Genomic DNA, 19,158 nt, shown 5'->3' on the forward strand with positions numbered 1-19,158 from the left:
TTTCTGGTCTGGGAAGATTCCACACACACAGAAGCAACTAAGCACTTGGGCCAAAACTACTGAGCCTACACTCTAGAGCCAGCAAACTGCAGCTACTGGAGCCAGCAGGCTTAGAGCCTGTGCTGTGCAACAAGAGAAGCCACCGCAGTGAGAAGCCTGTACATTGCAACTAGAGAGCAGCTCCTGATCTCCACTAGATCTCCAACAAGAGAAAGTCCACATGCAGCGATGAAGACCTAGTGCGGTAAAAAAAAAAAAAACACACACAAAACTCAATGCCAAGAATACAAAGGAGATGCACAAACATCTGTGTACAGAGAAACAGAGGTTAAAGGAGACCAGAGACATGAAAAATGACAATGCAGTGCATGATCCAGAATTTCATTTTTAAAATCATTTTTAACGGTTGCACCATCAGATGATTAATTTTATTCAATTATATTTGACTTTATCATTTCTAAAACGGAGAGGAGGGGAATTAAGGAATTTTTAAGTTAAGGGTACATGCATATTCAGGAAGGGGTTTGAGCATTCCAGGGTTTCTTTAATCACACTCTATCATGCTACTTTGGAAGAGTGGTTTTTATGAGCCATATTACATAGAAAAATGTGAAAATCAAAATTGTACACTGATTATCAAAGTACAAAGCTGGAAGTAAAAGTAAAATTACAGTTGCTGTGTTAGATTTGTCTGAATGTGAAGGAAAGTTCACAATTAGTTTTACTTCTAATTGTATCTTTAAATTTGCCTTCAAAAGGTCATCAGCCAGCTTACTTGTGGTAAGCGCAAGGTATCTGACAGTGATTAGATGGTGTTATTTAAATTTTTCACAAGTGTCAGTTCAGTTCAGTCAGTTCAGTCGCTCAGTCGTGTCCGACTCTTTGCGACCCCAAGAATCGCAGCACGCCAGGCCTCCCTGTCCATCACCAACTCCCGGACTTCACTCAGACTCACGTCCATCGAGTCCGTGATGCCATCCAGCCATCTCATCCTCTGTCGTCCCCTTCTCCTCCTGCCCCCAATTCCTCCCAGCATCAAAGTCTTCTCCAATGAGTCAACTCTTTGCATGAGGTGGCCGAAGTACTGGAGTTTCAGCTTTAGCATCATTCCTTCCAAAGAAATCCCTGGGTTGATCTCCTTTAGAATGGACTGGTTGGATAGGACTCCTAAACTACAGGGTTCTACCCCAACATACAGTGGGAAAGAACCCTCCTGCCACTCGAGTTCAATCCCTGGGTCAGGAAGATCCCCTGGAGAAGGAAATGGCAACCCACTCCAGTATTGTTTCCTGGGAAATCCCATGGACAAAGGAGCCTGGTGAGCTACAGTCCATGGGGGCTCAAAATTTGGACACGACTTTGCTACTAAACAACAAATCCCAGTGTAGGCATCTATAGGAGGCTGTGAGTGCACAGAATGCTTTCAAGGAGATAGTGGAATGGAACAATAACTCTCATTTGTCTTTGGCACGATCCTGCAATTCTGGCAGTTGTGTAGAGCTACTTGAACGCAACATGTTGAAATATTAACATTCTTTTTATTAATTTCACTCCACTTTTTTTTAAACATAGACATTCAGATTTAAAAAAATTTAAAACATTTTTCCTATGCCATTTCCTGTCCACCAAGCACACCAGGCTTCCCTGATAACTCATTTGGTAAAAAAACTTGCCTGCATTGCAGAAGACCTCAGTTTGATTCCTGGGTCGGGAAGATCCGCTGGAGAAGGGATAGGCTACCCATTCCAGTATTCTTCGGCTTCCCTTATAGCTCAGCTGGTAAACAATCCCCCTGCAATGCGGGAAACCGGGTTTGATCCCTGGGTTGGGAGGATCCCCTAGAGAAGGGAAAAGCTACCCACCTCAGTATTCTGGCCTGGAGAATTCCACGGACTGTATAGTCCATGGGGTCGCAAAGAGTCGGACACGACTGAGCGACTTTCACTTTCAAGCACATTGATCAATAAACCTCTAGAAATTGAACAAACTACTCCTTCCAGGAACGCATCATCGACAGGGCCAATGCCCTCAGTCAAGATGCCTTTCCCCTTTCTTCCCTGCCCTAAGTAAAGATGGTTCTGGTGACTTCCTTTTAAACCTCACTTTTCCCATAACAAACGTGGCGCAACCGTTTCCGGTTCCAGACTGCAGCCACTGCCCGTTGGTGAGTGCAACTGGGACCCGGCGACTCTTCTGGGCCAATTTTCTCTGCGGACTCTTGAAGGCTTTCGATTGAGAAGGGGGGGGAGGGGCCTCTCCGCGACGCATCGCGGAGATTCTCTAGGCAATTAGGAAACCGTTCTTTCATAATTGGGAAGTTATGGCCGCTTTCCCTGGCAAGTTCCCAAACCCCTCCTACCCCCACCTTGCACGGCCTCTGCTGCTGCTGCTGCTAAGTCGCTTCAGTCATGTCCGACTCTGTGCGACCCCATAGACAGCAGCCCACCAGGCTCCCCCGTCCCTGGGTTTCTCCAGGCAAGAACACTAGAAGTGGATTGCCATTTCCTTCTCCAGTGCATGAAAGTGAAGAGTGAAAGTGAAGTCGCTCAGTCGTGTCCAACTCTTAGCGATCCCATGGACTGCAGCATACCAGGCTCCTCTGTCCATGGGATTTTCCAGGCAAGAGTACTGCAGTGGGGTGCCACTACCTTCTCCAGCACTGCCTCTGCAGCCAACCCTTTGCGGAAGCCCCAGAATTTGCGTTCAGTGTGTCTAGATGAGCTTTGGTTCTTTTTAAAATAACTTTTCCAAACTATAATTCACGTATTATAAAATTTGCTTATTTAAAGTGTAAAATTTAGTGGTTTTTCATATACCCCCAGGATTGTGCGTCCATCCTCACAGTCTAATTTTAGAATATTTTCATCACCTCTAAGAAAAACCCTGTTATCATCAGTTAGCAGTCACTCTCTGTTCAGAAGGGCCTCCTGGGGCCCTAGAGTCCTAGGCAGTTACTAGTTAATTTTTTGTCTCTATAGATTTGTTTGCATATTTGATATAAATGCCATCATACAATGTGTGGTCTTTCTTGAGTAGCTTCTTTCACCAAGTATAATGTTTTAAAAGTTTGTTCTTGTGCTAACATGTATTGGAACTTAATTCCTTTACTGCAGAAAAATATTCCTTATATTCATATGCGTGTGTTCTTGCTAAGTTGTTTCAGTGCCATCCTATGTCCCATAACCCACTAGGCTTCTCTATCAATGGGATTCTGTAGGCAAGTATACTGGAGTGGTTTGCCATGACCTTCTCCAGGGATCTTCCCCACCCAGGGATTGAATCAGCATCTCTTACATCTCCTGCGTTGGTAGGCAGGTTCTTTACCACTAGTTGTTGTCCTTCAGTCGCTCAGTCATATCTGACCCTTTGTGACCCCGTGAACCACAGGACGTCAGGCTTGCCTGACCTTCGCCATCTCCCAGAGTTTGCTCAACCTCATATCCATTGAGTCAGTGATACCTTCCAACCATCTCCTCCTCTGTTCTCCCCTTCTTTTGCCTTCAATCTTTCCCAGCATCAGGGTCTTTTCTAATGAGTTAGCTGTTTGCATCAGGTGGCCAAAGTATTGGAGCTTCAGCTTCAGCATCAATCCTTCCAATGAATAGTCAGGGTTGATTTCCTTTAGGATTGACTGGTTTGATCTCTCTGCAGCCCAAGGAACTCTCAAGAGTCTTCTCCAACACCACAGTTCAAAAGCATCAATGCTTTGGTGCTCAGCCTTCTTTATGGTCCAACTCTCACATCCGTACATGACTACCAGAAAAACCATAGCTTTGACTAGACAGACCTTTGTCGGTAAACTAATGTCTCTACTTTTTAATATGCTATCTAGGTTTGTCATAGCTTTTCTTTCAAGGAAGAATGAAATTTTAATTTCATGGCTGCAGTCATCTTCTACAGTGATTTTGGAGCCCAAGTAAATAAAGTCTGTCACTGTTTCTATTGTTTCCCCATCTATTTGCCATGAAGTGATGGGACCAGATGCCACGACCTTCTTTTTTTAAATGTTGAGTTTTAAGCCAACTTTTTCCCTCTCTTCTTTCACCTTCATCAAGAGGCTCTTTAGTTTCTCTCTTTTTTTCTGTCATAAGGCATTTTACCACTAGTGCCCCCTGCATTTTATTCATCCGTTCACCAGTTGATGGATATCTGGATTGTTTCCCCTTTTTAGCTCTTATAAATAAAGCTGCTATGAACATCTGTGGGGGCTTCTGAGGTGGCTTGTTGGTAAAGAAATTGCCTGCCAATGCAGGCAACTTAAGAGACACAGGTTTGCTCCCTGGGTAGGGAAGATCCCCTGGAGGAGGAAATAACAACTCATTCCAGTATTCTTGCTTGGAAAGTCCCATGAGAAGAGGAGCCTGGTGGGCTACGGTCCATGGGGTCTCAAAAGAGCCAAATATGACTAAGCAACTGAGCATGCATGCACACATGAACATCTGTGTACAGTTTGTGCAGACACATGTTTCTATTTCTCTTGAATATATATATTGTTACCTAGGAATGGAGTTGCCTGATCCAAGTGTAACTCTAACAACTGAGGAACTGCTAAACTGTTTTCCAAAGTACTTGAGCTATTTTACCTTTTTTTGTATATGGATATCCAGTTGTCTCAGTGTTGAAAAGACTGTTTTTGTCCTGTGGAATTGTCTTGCATGCTGGAGAAAATCAGTTGACCATAAATATAAAATTTTACATCAAAACTCTCAGTTTTATTACATTGGCCTCTATGACTGTCCTTATTTCAAGCCTACAGCCTTGATTACTGAAGCTTGTAGATGGTGGTTTGCTTGTTTGTAGTTGGTTTTGAAATCGAAAAGCATGGATACTATAACTTCATGTTCTTTGTTTTTAAGATTGTTTGGCTTTATGGACCCCTTGCATTTCCATATGAATTTTTAAAATAGTTTTGTCAGCATCTGCAAATTTAAAAAAAAGCCAACAGATTTTGTAAGAATTGTATTGATCCATACATCAGTTTGGGCAATATTGTCATTTTAAAATAGTAAGTGTTCTATTCTATGAACATAGGATGTCTTTCCATTCACTTAGTTTTCAGTGTCCATGCCTTACATATTTTTCTTTAAATGTATGGTGGTTTAGTTGCTAAGATGTGTCCAACTCTTGAGATCTCATGGACTCATGGAGCCCACCAGGCTCCTCTATCCATGGGATTCTCCAGGCAAGAATACTGGAGTGGGTTGCCATTTCCTTCTCCAGGGGTTCTTCCCAACCCAGGAATAGAACTCAGGTCTCCTGCATTGCAAGCAGAGTCTTTACTGACTTAGCTACAGTATTTTATTCTTTTTCTGCGTTTGTAAATGAAATTATATTATTATTTCATGTTTATCTTTTTTACAATTTATTTTTGTTTATTCCATTTATCTTTGGCTGTGCTGGGTCTTTGTTGCCTCGCCTGGGTTTTCTCTAGTTGGGATGAGCTGGGGCTAGTCTCCAGTTGCAGCGCATGGGCCTCTCGTTGTGGTGACTTCTTTTGTTGTAGAACATGGGCTCTAGAGCACAGGGTAAATAGTTGTGGTGCAAAGACTTAGTTGCCCTGAGGCATGTGGGATCTTCTTGGACCAGGGGTCAAAGCTGTATCTCTGTGTTGACAGACAGCTTCTTAACCACTGGACCACTAGGGAAGACCTAATTTCATTTTTAGATTGTTTACTGCTAGTGTATATACATACAAATGATTTTTCTGTGTTGATCTTGTATCCTGCAACCTCGATTAACTTGTTTGTTTATTCTACTAGTTTTTTTTAAGTGGATTCATTGGGACTTTCTATACATAAGATCATGTCTTCTGCTAATAGAAATAGTTTTACTTTTCTCTGTCCTATCTGGAAAATTTTTATTTCATTTTCTTGCCTAATTGTGCAGCTAAAACCTTCAGTACAATGTTGTATAGAAATTATGAAAGCAGTTAATATTGTTGCCAGTCTTAATGCAAAAGCATTCAGTCTTTCACCATGAAGTTCCATGCTAGCTACAGGTTTTTCAAAAATTCCCTTTAGAAAAAAAAAAAAATGCCCTTTAGGACTTCCCTGGTGGTCCAGTGGCTAGGGGGCATGGATTTGGTCCCTGGTTAGGGAAAGTTGTGCATGATGCAAGGAGTGGCCAGAAAAAAAAAAAAATTGCTCTTTATCAGATTGAGGACATTCCCTTCTATTCCTAGCTTGTTGAGTGTTTTGATAGGGAGTGGGTATTTGACTTTGTCAAATTATTGTGTGTGTGTGTGTGTGTGTGTGTCTGTTGTGGTTTTTGTCCCTTATTCTATTATAGTGTATTACATTGATTTACAGATGTTAAAGTAACTTTGCATTTCTGGGGTAAGTTCTGCTTGATCACAGAGTATAATCCTTTTTATATGTTGCTAGTTTTGTCTGTATTCATAATATTTGTCTATAGTTTTCTTGTGATGTCTTTGTCTAGTTTTGGTGTTAGGATAATACTGGGCTCATAGAGTAAACTTGGAAGTGTTCCACTTTTTAGAATAGTTATCTACAAGAAGGAAGGATAGGTTCAGTGGGAAGAAGCAGGGCTTGTTGGAAAACCTGTCAGAAAGAAACGATTCTGAGGTTGGGGAACTAGACTAGACATTTCTGAGTGGTAATTAATGTTTCAGAGGAGTAAAGAAGAAGAGAAAGCCTTGGACTGATCCTTGAAGAAGTCCAGTTGGAGATGGAAGATGAACCACAGAGCAGGCAGAGATGGGATGTCAGTCCGATGAGTGGCTTCCTGAAAAGTAAAGAAAGAATGTCAGAAGAAGGAGTTTCTAGAAGTTATGGTGGAGAGATTGAGTTGGTGGAGATGAGGAAATGAGCCAATTCTAGACTCCTGAGAAGTCTGTGGAAGTGAGAGGAGATTGGCTGTAAGGAAGGCAGGTGTCAAAGGTTTTCTTTTTGCTTTACTTTCTTGACAGCTTTTCATATTGGTATAATTTTACCCTTTCAGAAAATTACAAGACTAGTATAAGGAACTCTCAAATAACATTTTCCAGATTCACCAATTGTCTACACTTGCCCCATTTACTTTATCATTCTCTCTCTTATACATGTACACATATCTGGAAGTTTTCAGTTCATAAATTGTTGAAGCCTACTTGAAGGATTTTGAGCATTACCTTGCTAGCATGCAAAATGAATGTAATTGTGGGTAGTTTGAACATTCTTTGGCATTGCTCTTCTTTGGGATTGGAATGAAAGCTGACTTTTCCAGTCCTGTGGTCACTGCTGTGTTTTCCAAATTTGCTAGCATATTGAGTACAACACTTTAACAACATAATCTTTTAGGATTTTAAATAGCTCAGCTTGAATTCCATCACTTCCACTAACTTTGTTCATATTAATGCTTCTTAAGGCCCACTTGACTTCACACTCCAGGATATCTGGCTCTAGGTTAGTGACCACACCATTGTGGTTATCCAGGTCATTAAGATCATTTTGTATAGTTCTGTGTATTCTTGCCACCTCTTCTAAATGCCTCCTGCTTCTGTTAGGTCCTTGCCATTTCTGTCCTTTATTTTGCCCATCTTTGCATGAAATGTTCCCTTGGTATCTCTTATTTTCTTGAAGAGATCGCTAGTGATTTCCATTCTGTTGCTTTCCTCTATTTCTTTGCATTGTTCACTGAAGAAGGCTTTCTCATCTCTCCTTGCTATTCTTTGGAACTCTGCATTCAGATGGGTATATCTTTTATCCTTTGCCTTTTCACTTTCTCTTCTTTTCTCAGCTATTTTTAAGGCTCTTGAGAGTCCCTTGGATAGGGGGAGATCAAGCAGTCAACCCTAAAGGAAAAGGAGATCAAGCAAGGAGATCAAGCTAGTCAACCCTAAAGGAAAAGGAACCCTGAATATTCATTGGAAGGACCGATGCTAAAGCTGAAGCTCCAGTACTTCAGCCACCTGATGCAAAGAGCTGATTCATTGGAAAAGACTCTGATGCTGGGAGAGATTGAGGGCAGAAGGAGAAGACGGCAACAGAGGATGAGATGTTTGGATGGCATTATGGACTCAATGGATATGAGTTTGCAAACTCATGGAGCAAACTCCAGGAGTTGGTGATGGACAAGGAAGCCTGGCATGCTGCAGTCCATGGGGTCACAAAGAGTCAGACAAGTCTGACCGACTGAACAACAACAAAAATATAAATGAATATGCTGCAGACATCATGTTTCTCTAAAGCTGAAATATTTGGGTACCATTCCAAAGAATAAGGACATTCTTTTACATACCAGTTTTTATTGAAAATGGGAGCAATTTAAAAAGTGTAAGTGAAGATCCAGTGAAACAGAAGTCAGAGAAGGGATTATCATCACTTAAGGCTTCTGGAAAGGTCCAGAGAGTTGAATCTAAAGCCCAGGTATAGTGGTTGGCCTTTGCCACACAATTGGCTCAGATGGTAAAGAATCTGTCTGCAATTTAGGAGACCCAGGTTCGATTCCTAGGTCAGGAAGATTCCCTGGAGAAGGGAATGGCAACCTGCTCTAGTATTCTTGCCTGGAAAAATTCCATGAACAGAAGTGCTTTACAAGTCCATGGGGTTGCAAAGAGTTGGACATGACTGAGCACAGATATGGGAGCCTTTATTATGTTTTGATGGAGATGAAGTTCCTCTGCTAGATTCTGTTTCCTTGTCAGTTGGGAAGAAAGATGATCTATTGAAATGAAGAGAAAGTTGTGAGAGTGATGGGGAAGGTCCAATTGAAGAAGAGTAGAAAAAACATAAGGACTTCCCTGGTGGCTCAGATGGTAAAGTGTGTGTCTACAATGAGGGAGATCCGGGTTCAGTCCCTGGGTTGGGAAGATACCCTGGAGAAGGAAATGGCAACCCACTCCAGTACTATTGCCTGGAAAATCCTGTGGATGGAGGAGCCTGATAGACTACAGTCCATGGGGTCGCAAAGAGTCAGATGCGACTGAGCGACTTCACTCAGTCACTCACAGAAAACATAGAAGTGTTGAGGGACTTTCCTTTGGTCCAGTGGCTAAGGTTCTGTGCTACCAATGCAAAGGGCCTGGGTTTGATCACTGGTCAGGAAACTAGATTCCACATGCAGCAACTAAAACCTGGGGCATCCAAATAAGTAAATATTTTTAAAAAGCAGGGGACTGAGAGGAAATTATGAAATAAATATCTCAGGAATTATTTGCCCCAACACCCCATTATATGTGGGTACTCAGATACTTAGAGTGAGTCAGTCTGCCCTCACCCGTTTGATGACTCTCATGTCCAGTAGGTAGATAGTTGAGGAAAAGACAGGATGGGCAGGGTGGGGAAGATCAGGGTATTAATAAGATTGTAGACCGTAGAATATACTGGTAAAGAATGAAAGAAGCAAGATGGCTACAGAATGGGAAATAGAGGGGCAAATGGGCTGGTGATAGTCTGGGAAGAGAGGAGCTTATGATTTGTTTTTTAATTATTACTATTTTTACTTCTTGAAGCTAGCCATTATTGAGTGCAGAGACTATACTAAGTATTTTATGTGCATAAATTTTGTGTAATTCTTATGACAACCATTTTTATCAATGAGGAAACTGAGGTTAAGTGACCGCCCAGGATGACAGCTAAAGAGTGAGATCTGTCTCTCCAACCCAGAGCCCCTGCATATCTTAGGACATTTCTGCAGATCTTCCCAGCTGGGTTCCCTGCTTCATGCTTACTCTCCTCTGATTCATGTTTCACTCAGCTGACAGAGTGAGCCTTTGTTTTTTTTTTTTTTTTTTTAGGGAGATTATTTTTTATTATTTCATTATTTAGTATATATTTGCTGTAGGTTTTTAAGTAGATACTCTTTGTTATCAAGAAGTTTCTTTTGCTCCTAATTTTTATAAGGGGATATATATGTATAAATCATGAATGAATACTGAATTTTATCATGTAGTTTTTTTTTAATTTTTTAATTTTTTTATTTTTTTTTATTTTAGTTTTTTATTTTTTAAATTTTAAAATCTTTAATTCTTACATGCATTCCCAAACATGAACCCCCCTCCCACCTCCCTCCCCATAACATCTCTCTGGGTCATCCCCATGTACCAGCCCCAAGCATGCTGCATCCCGCGTCAGACACAGACTGGCAATTCAATTCACATGATAGTATACATGTTAGAATGTCATTCTCCCAAATCATCCCACCCTCTCCCTCTCCCTCTGAGTCCAAAAGTCCGTTATACACATCTGTGTTTCTTTCCCTGTCTTGCATACAGGGTCGTCATTGCCATCTTCCTAAATTCCATATATATGTGTTAGTATACTGTATTGGTGTTTTTCTTTCTGGCTTACTTCACTCTGTATAATCGGCTCCAGTTTCATCCATCTCATCAGAACTGATTCAAATGAATTGTTTTTAACGGCTGAGTAATACTCCATTGTGTATATGTACCACAGCTTTCTTATCCATTCATCTGCTGATGGACATCTAGGTTGTTTCCATGTCCTGGCTATTATAAACAGTGCTGCGATGAACATTGGGGTACATGTGTCTCTTTCAATTCTGGTTTCCTCGGTGTGTATGCCCAGCAGTGGGATTGCTGGGTCATAAGGTAGTTCTATTTGCAATTTTTTAAGGAATCTCCACACTGTTCTCCATAGTGGCTGTACTAGTTTGCATTCCCACCAGCAGTGTAGGAGGGTTCCCTTTTCTCCACACCCTCTCCAGCATTTATTGCTTGCAGATTTTTGGATCACAGCCATTCTGACTGGTGTGAAGTGGTACCTCATTGTGGTTTTGATTTGCATTTCTCTAATAATGAGTGATGTTGAGCATCTTTTCATGTGTTTGTTAGCCATCCGTATGTCTTCTTTGGAGAAATGTCTATTTAGTTCTTTGGCCCATTTTTTGATTGGGTCGTTTATTTTTCTGGAATTGAGCTGCATAAGTTGCTTGTATATTTTTGAGATTAGTTGTTTGTCAGTTGCTTCATTTGCTATTATTTTCTCCCATTCCGAAGGCTGTCTTTTCACCTTGCTTATATTTTCCTTTGTTGTGCAGAAGCTTTTAATTTTAATTAGATCCCATTTGTTTATTTTTGCTTTTATTTCCAGAATTCTGGGAGGTGGATCATAGAGGATCCTGCTGTGATTTACTCTGCTTCTGCTGTGTTTGGGGACTGACTATCTGACTGTAAATGAGGGTGATATGTAATAAGATTGCCTGCCTCACTGGACTGTTGTGGAGGAAGCTCTTAGCACAGTGCCTGGCCTCCAATAAGCACTCAATAAATGTTAACTTCCCATATTAGTATACTGTTCATGTTATTCTGAAATTGCTTCTGTCATTCAGACATACATCTTTTAAGTTCTGACTGTCATTTTAACAGCTGGATAGTATTCCATAATTTGGAATACTGCCTCCTCCCAAGCCTGTGTTTCTCCTGTCTGCTCTAAGTCAATTGATAATATAGCCCCATCACTGAAGCTGTCACTCCTTGTTGACTCCTGGTTCCTCTTTAGCCCCTTTATCCATTTAGTTATTAAGTTTGACCCTCATCCCTGTTCCTAAATATGTTCTTAACCTGCCCTTTGCTCTTGGTTGCTAGTGTCCTGCCCTCATTCACATGCTCTTCCTCCCTGGGACCACAGCAGGTGATTGAATTCCTGTTGCTTCTGAAATTGCCTGCCGCTGGGCTTACTTAGGCCCTGCAAATCCGTTGCTGTTCGGCTGCCAAATCTGCAGATCTGACCACGTGTCTTCTCTTCGTGGTGCTTGATGGCCCACGGCAGTCACAAGGCATAATGTTGACCTTAGTAAGGTTTACTGATGACAGCTGATGAGGCAGAGAGTAGCAGAGGGTCCATGATCTCCCCAGGCCTATAATTACTTTACAGAGAGGTGGGCAGGGCTGGCAAAGAGCCTTCCAAAGGCTCTACCCCTCTCTGGGTGTCTCTCCACCTTATCATGTGTTAGCATTATCTGTCTCTGTGTTTGGATCATCCAAACGTAAGCAACTCAAAGGAAGTATCTATCATACTCAAAGTTCCTCAGGTAGACATTAACCAGGTGGGGTAAGGGACACCTAGTTTTTAACAAGAAATGTCCAAATGCTGGACCCAGTAATCCGCCTTTGAGGTCTTCAGAGCTCAGCTAGAGGATGTGTGTATCCAAGTTGTTGACAAATCCAAGCCTTGCTGTCCTTCCTAGAGCTGGTAAGGAAGAGCAGAGGTCCCATGGCCATCCATCTGCAACCAGAGGTTTGTCCCTCCCCAGTTAACCAATATGTGACTGTCCTTGACTCTCACTTCACACTTCTGACACCCCTTGCTACTTGGAGTGGGCCAAGCTAGTTCCTCTGGGAGCCAGCCATGGCCTGCCCCATGCCTGGGGACAGTCTCCTTCAGAAGGCCTACTGCCCTTCTCTGGGTGTCTCTCCACCTTAACATGGTGTTAGCATTGTCTGTCTCTGTGTTTGGATCATCCCAACGTAAGCAACTCAAAGGAAGTATCTATCATATTCACCTTTGTATCCTCGAGGCCTGGCACGTTAACAGTTGTCTGAAGGTTACAGAAGAAGATGCAAGTCACCTGTAATCTCACTACCCAAGAATTAAACCACTGAATTAATTATCACTGGAATTAAGATGGAGTATACTGGAGAATTCCATGGACTGAGGAGCCTGGCAGGCTGCAGTCCATGGGGTCACAAAGAGTTGGACGTGACTGAGCCACTAACACTTTCACTTTTACTTTTCATACCCTTCCAGACTTGTTTTTTCTAGCCATGTGGGTGTGTACATGCATGCTAAGTTACTTCAGTCGTGTCCTCTTCTTTGCAGTCCTATGGACTGTAGCCCTCCAGGCTCCTCTGTCCATGGAGATTCTCCAGGCGAGAATACTGGAGTGGGTTGCGATGCCCTCCTCCAGGGGATCTTCCCATCCCGGGGGTTGAACTCTAGTCTCTTACGTCTCCTGCTTTGGAAGGTGGGTTCTTTACCATTAGTGCCACTTGGAAAGCCCTTTCTAGCTATAGGTCTGTATATTTCATACACACACATCTCACACATGATATTTTATAAAATCTGGATGAAACCCTACCTGTAGTTTTTAAATCTTTTTCCATTTAGTATATATGGACAGTTTCCCATATTGTTAAACATTTATTCAGTCCTTGGATTGTACTGGTGCACAGTATTTCATCCTTATCAGACATGCAGTTCATTTTCCAGCTGAAATTATTTATGGTTTCTTTCTGTACTGGTAATTATTTATTTCTCATAATGGAGAGACATAGTGAAAAAATACTGGATCTAATATGAAGACAAAGAAAACCATTAATAACAGGAAAGTAAATTATTCTGATTCTACTGGTGTTTGGCCTTTAAGTTGCTTTAAGCCATGGCTGTAATGGAGGCTTCTCCCATGCAATGCCTTCTATATTGAATTGTCTCATTTTTTTCATGCAGGACTATGGCAACCCAAGAGACCACTCCAGGTAGCCAGACAGAGGAGAGCAATGCTTTAGACCTGCCATCAGCTTACGACATAAGGGATTATGTGTTGCAGAGACCCAGCCAGGAGACCAACAGTGAGGCTTTTAGTTCTGAGGAAGCTTGTTCTATTCCTTGCTCTTCTGATGTGGATCCAGGTAAGAAGCAAAGTTTAAAGCAGAACTAATATTAAACAAACAAAAAACTCCTGACATACACGTATGTGATAGTTTGTTTCTCTGCCTTCCAGCGGTGGATCTCTGAGGAATCATTCCTCGTTTTGGAGAGAAAAACATCTAAGTGAAACTGTTGGGAGAGACTTCAAAGGACAGCCTCCCTGGTGAAACCAGGGCAAGGAGTGGTTTCCTGGAGGCCCTTTTGTCTGAGTCTCTTTCTGATCTCCCTCCAAATCCATTTAGAGGCAGGGAACACTTGGTTCAATAGGGAGAGAGTGGAATTGTCTTTTTGTTTTGTTTTGTTCTTTTAAAATTTCAGAAAGAGGGAAGTGGGAGGGGTGTTCAAGATGGGGAACACATGTACACCCATGGGTGATTCATGTCAATGTATGGCAAAAACAATGACAATATTGTAAAGTAATTGGCCTCCAATTAAAATAAATAAATAGAAAAACACTTCAGAAAATAGCCATATGGGCTTGTTGTGTGTCATGGAGACTTTAGTGTTCCTCTTATGAAGCATACTCTGAATTTAGGCAACAACCCTTTTGTAAGTTTCCCTGACTGAATTGCTTAAAAGTCTATTATTTAAGTTTAGTGACAGTTCTTTGACCTAGTTAGTGACTATTTCTGGTTGTAAGCCTGTCTCCTCCCTGTTTATTGCCTAATCCAGGCCCAGATGTTCGCAGATTCAGAGTTCTGCCACTTACTGGTTATGTGACTTGGGTCATATTTCTTAACCCCTCTGAGCTCTAGAATTGTCTACAGAATGGGAAGCAGAATGCTTGCCTCGTGGAGTAGGTTTAACTCAGGAAACAGAATAAGGGACCCATCATAGTGTTTGCCATACATAGATAGTTGCTGTTATTCTGGTGCTATTATTACTGTTGTTTTTAATTTTAAGGAACCCAAATAGTATTTTTTTCTAATGTGGAAAATGTATTTATTTCCAAATATGTATTTTTAAAGAGCACTCAGGCACTAAGAAAATGTTGGCCGTAAAGATGATGAGTTCATCATCTGGCAACATCATCCGCGTTGCCAGCAAGTAAGATGTGTGCCTGTCATTGTCTTTAAGAATTCTGTGGGGAAAAAAATACTTTTAAACTCCTTTATGGTTCTGTTCTGATTGTTTAAAATTAATTTATTTTTTATTGAAGGATAATTGCTTTACAGAATTTTGCAGTTTTCTGTCAAACCTCAACGTGAATCAGCCATAGGTATACATATATCCTCTCCCTTTTGAAGCTCGCTCCCTATCCCACCCCTCTAGGTTGATACAGAGCCCCTGTTTGAGTTTCCTGAGCCATACAGCAAATTCCTGTTGGCTATCTGTTTTACATATGGTAATGTAACTTTCCATGTTCCTCTTTCCATTCATCTCATCCTCTCCTCCCCTCTCCGCATGTCCATTTGTCTATTTTCTGTCTGTTTCTCCATTGTTGCCCTGTAAATAAATTCTTCAGTACCATTTTTCTAGATTCCGTGTATATGTGTTAGAATACAGTATTTATCTTTATCTTTCTGACTCACTTCACTCTGTATAATAGGTTCTAGGTTTATCCACCTCATTAGAATCGACTCAAATGCATTCCTTTTTATGGCTGAGTAATATTCTATTGTGTATATGTACCACAACCTCTTTATCCATTCATTTGTTGATGGACATCTCAGTTGCTTCCATGTTATAGCTATTGTAAATAGTGCTGCAGTGAACAATGGGATACATGTGTCTTTCAGTTTTGGTTTCCTCAGGGTATACGCCTAGGAGTGGGATTGCTGGGTCCTATGGTGGTTTTATTCCTAGTTTTTTAAGGAATCTCCATACGTCTTCCATAGTGGCTGTATAAGTTTACATTCCCATCAACAGTGCAAGAACGTTCCCTTTTCTCCACACCTTCTCCAGCATTTGTTGTTTGTAGGCTTTTTGTTGAGGGCCATTCTGACCAGTGTGAGGTGATATCTCACTGTAGTTGTGATTTGCACTTCTCTAATAGTGAGTGATGTTGAGCATCTTTTCATGTGTGTGTTAGCCATCTGTATGTCTTCTTTGGAGAAATGTCTGTTTAGGTCTTTTCCCCACTTTTTGATTGGGTTGCTTGTTTTTCTGGTATTGAGTTGTATGAGCTGCTTGTATATTTTGGCAATTAATCCTTTGTCAGTTGTTTCATTTGCTGTTATTTTCTCCCATTCTGAGGCTTGTCTTTTCACCTTGCTTGTAGTTTCTTTGGCTGTGCAAAAGTTTTTAAGTTTAATCAGGTCCCACTTGTTTACTTGTGTTTTTATTTCTGTTACTCTAGGATGTGGGTCATACAGGATCTTGCTTTGATTTATGTCATTGGGTGTTCTGCCTGTGTTTTCCTCTAAGAGTTTTATAGTTTCTGGTCTTACATTTAGGTCTTTAATCCATCGTGAGTTTATCTTTGTGTATGGTGTTAGGAAGTGTTCTAATTTCAGTCTTTTACATTTAACTGTCCAGTTTTCCCAACACCATTTATTGAAGATCTATTCTGATTTTTAGGACATAGTAATTGGGATCAGTCAGCCTCCTTTAGTTCTAAGCAAGGACTAACTTATTTCTTATCCTTTTTCTTCTAGGCTCAGAATTGTAGTTCATTTAACCTTTCCTCTTTCCCTCCCATCCTGCTGCTTCTGCATTACTTCTCATCCCAAAGAGAACAACTGTTAACTGCTTTGAATTGAGGTGACCATTGAAAGGTTTATATTGGATTTAAAATCTAGACATTTCATGCAAAAAAGGTTATTTTGGAAGCCGTTATAAAGGTCTGAAAATGGAAAGGAGTACTCCAATCTGAGACAGCTGTTTTGCATAGCATGGGTGGTGGTGGTGCTGTATTAGACTGCCTGGTTTGAATTCTGGTTCTGCTTTTTTCTGTGGTTTGGGTACATCGTTTGGCCTCTCTGTGTAGGTTCCCTCATTTGTAAAATGGAGATAGTAATGCCTACCTTCTCATGGGGCAGCCATAAGGAAAGTCAAAGTGTATGAGGCATAATGCCTGGCATATGGTGGACTTTGGAAACCCAGCTCTTCATGTATTTAGCTCCTGGCCTCTTAACACACCACCACAGTGATGAGACTCCTTTTTTTTTTTTTATAATTTGAAGTATAGTTGACATTCAATATTATATAAGTTACAAGTATACAACATAGTGATTCAAAATTTTTAAAGGTTATACTCCATTTACAGCTGTTATAAGATATTGGTGATATTCCCCATTATATGGTATATCCTTATAGTGTATTTATTTTTTGCATAATAACTTGTACCACTTAATCCTCTTTGCATCTTACCCCTCCTCCTCTTCTTCTCCCCACTAGTAACCACTAGTTTGTTCTCTATATCTGTGTGTCTGTTTCTTTTTTGTTATACTTACTAGTTTGTTTTGTTTTTTAAATGCTATGTGTATCAGTGGTCTGACATTTAACTTAGCCTGATACTCCCCAAGTCCATGCATGTTGTTGCAAATGGCAAAATTTTGCCCTTGTTTATGGCTGAGTAGTATTCCATGGTATATACATACTCCATCTTCTTTTTTCATTCATCTGTTGATGGACTCTTAAGTTGCTTCCATATCTTAGCAACTATAAGTAGTGCTGCTGTGAATATTGGCATACATATATCTTCTTGAATTACTGATTTTGGTTTCTTCAGATGTATACCCAGGAGTGGAATTTTTCGGTCATATGACAGTTGCTTTAGGTTTTTAAGAAAACTCCATACTGTTTTAGTGTGGAGTGGCTAAACTCCACGCATTAGTGGCTGCACCAATTTACATTCTTGTCAACAACATACAAGTGTTCCCTTTTCTCTACATCTTCATGACAAGTTCCATTTGAATTCACAGCCTCCCATCTCAAGTGGAGCCTCCTTGTTGCCCATCCATCACACAGTTTTTCCCCAACATGTTCACCCTCCTGGGTCACTGTGTAGTATTTTCTCCTCTCTTTGCAAATCCCCATTACCTCCTTCAACCTTTCTTGCAGCTGCTCTTGGTTTCCTATTTCATCAAGAAAACAGAAGCTCTCAGAAGAGAATGAGCACACCCTCCCACCCCACACCCATCAGCTTCCTTCCCTCTTCCCTCTTGTTTCTGTGGGAGACCCGTCCCTGTCTAGTCTTCTCTTCCTGTCTCCTTCTGTCTGCTCAGCGTTGGCACTTCTGGTAATCTCCTGCATCAGGGGTTTCTTCTCTACTGGTCATTCTCATGATTGTACAGACATGTTTTAATAGCTCCCATCTTCACAAAATACCCACCCTAGACCCCAAATCCTCCTCTACTGATAGTCTCATTCCTCTGTTCTCTGCTACAGAAAAACCCTCAAGAGAGTCATCTACACTTGCTATTTCCAGTTCCTCTTTTCCTTGTTTCTCCTAAAACCCTCCACCCTGGCTTCTAGCTCCATCACTCCATGGAAATAGCTCTTGTCAAGGTCATTGTTAGATCAAAAGCCTTCTTCTTATTCTTTTCTTTAAATATTTATTTATTTGGCTGCACCAGGTCTTAGTGGCTGGCACATGGGACCATTAGTTGCAGCATGTGGGATCTAGTTCCCTGACCAGGGATCAAACCCATACTACTTGCGTTGGGAGTATGGATTCTTAGTCACTGCATCACCAGAGAAGTTCCTAAGCCTTCTCCTCCTTGATCTGTCAGCAGCATTGACTTTTTTCCTTCTTGAATTCTTTCTTCATTGGGCTTTCAGGGAAGCAGCATCTTCTTACTTGTCTATTTATTTTTAGTCTCTTTAGCCTGATTCCTTCCTCTCCAGCCCTTTAGTGTTGGAGAGCCTGGGGCTGAGTCGTCAGCTCTTTACTCTGTCATCACACACTTCCTGAGTGATTTTATCCAGTGTCAGGGCCTTAAATGCCCTCAGTGCTCTGCTGAGTCCCAGATTTCTCTCTCCAGCTTGGATCTCTGACTTGGCATTTAGACTAACTATGTACTTAAATGTCACCAGCCAATAAGCACACTCACGGTGATTCTTTAAAAAAAGAAAAAAAACAAACAAACAGGTGTTTCAACATGGCTAGAGAGGCAGGATGTGGTTTAAGACGTTCGGAATGGAGAAATGAACAGGAGGGAGATGGGGGGAAATTGTAAACAAGCAGTACTGGAGATGAGGCAACAGAGCTTTGGGTAAAAGAATTTCTCTTTAGTCATCGCTTAGATTTCTATTAGAGTTTCCAAATTTGACATGAAATGAAGTGAAAGTTGCTCAGTCGTGTCTAACTCTTTGCGACCCCTTGGACTATACAGTCCATGGAATTCTCCAGGCTTTCCTTTCTCCATGGGATCTTCCCAACCCTAGGATTGAACCCAGGTCTCCTGCATTGCAGGCGGATTCTTTACCTGCTGAGCCACAATACATACCCTAAACCAAATTCCTGATTCCTTTACCCCTGTATGTATACATATACGTACCTGTTCTTTGAGACTCTCTTACCTCAAAAAAGTCCTTCCATCCTTTTGCTCACTTAGGCAGAATCCTAGGAGTCATCCTCAACTTTTTTCTTTCTCTTTAATCTCAT

General features: G+C 41.3%; 1 protein-coding gene across 5 annotated transcripts in view; it reads left to right on the forward strand.

The window, feature by feature from the left end:
* The first annotated feature begins 2,000 nt into the window (after positions 1–2,000).
* Positions 2,001–19,158, forward strand: part of SHLD1 (shieldin complex subunit 1) — a 107,784-nt gene continuing 90,626 nt past the window's right edge. For 2 of the 5 annotated variants that reach the window (XR_011248193.1, XM_069548032.1), the window contains exons 1-2: positions 2,001–2,164; positions 13,407–13,588. Coding sequence is in view for 4 of the 5 variants with exons in the window: in XM_069548032.1 (XP_069404133.1) it covers positions 13,411–13,588 (178 nt within the window). In the remaining variant the exon portion in view is untranslated. Of the gene's footprint in view, positions 2,165–2,372; positions 2,620–12,713; positions 12,925–13,406; positions 13,589–13,680; positions 15,080–19,158 lie in introns of those variants that run through there. The other 3 variants (XM_069548034.1, XM_069548031.1, XM_069548033.1) reach the window with 3 other exon arrangements.

Source organism: Ovis canadensis, chromosome 13 (genome assembly GCF_042477335.2).
Source record: "Ovis canadensis isolate MfBH-ARS-UI-01 breed Bighorn chromosome 13, ARS-UI_OviCan_v2, whole genome shotgun sequence".
NCBI lineage: Eukaryota > Metazoa > Chordata > Mammalia > Artiodactyla > Bovidae > Ovis > Ovis canadensis.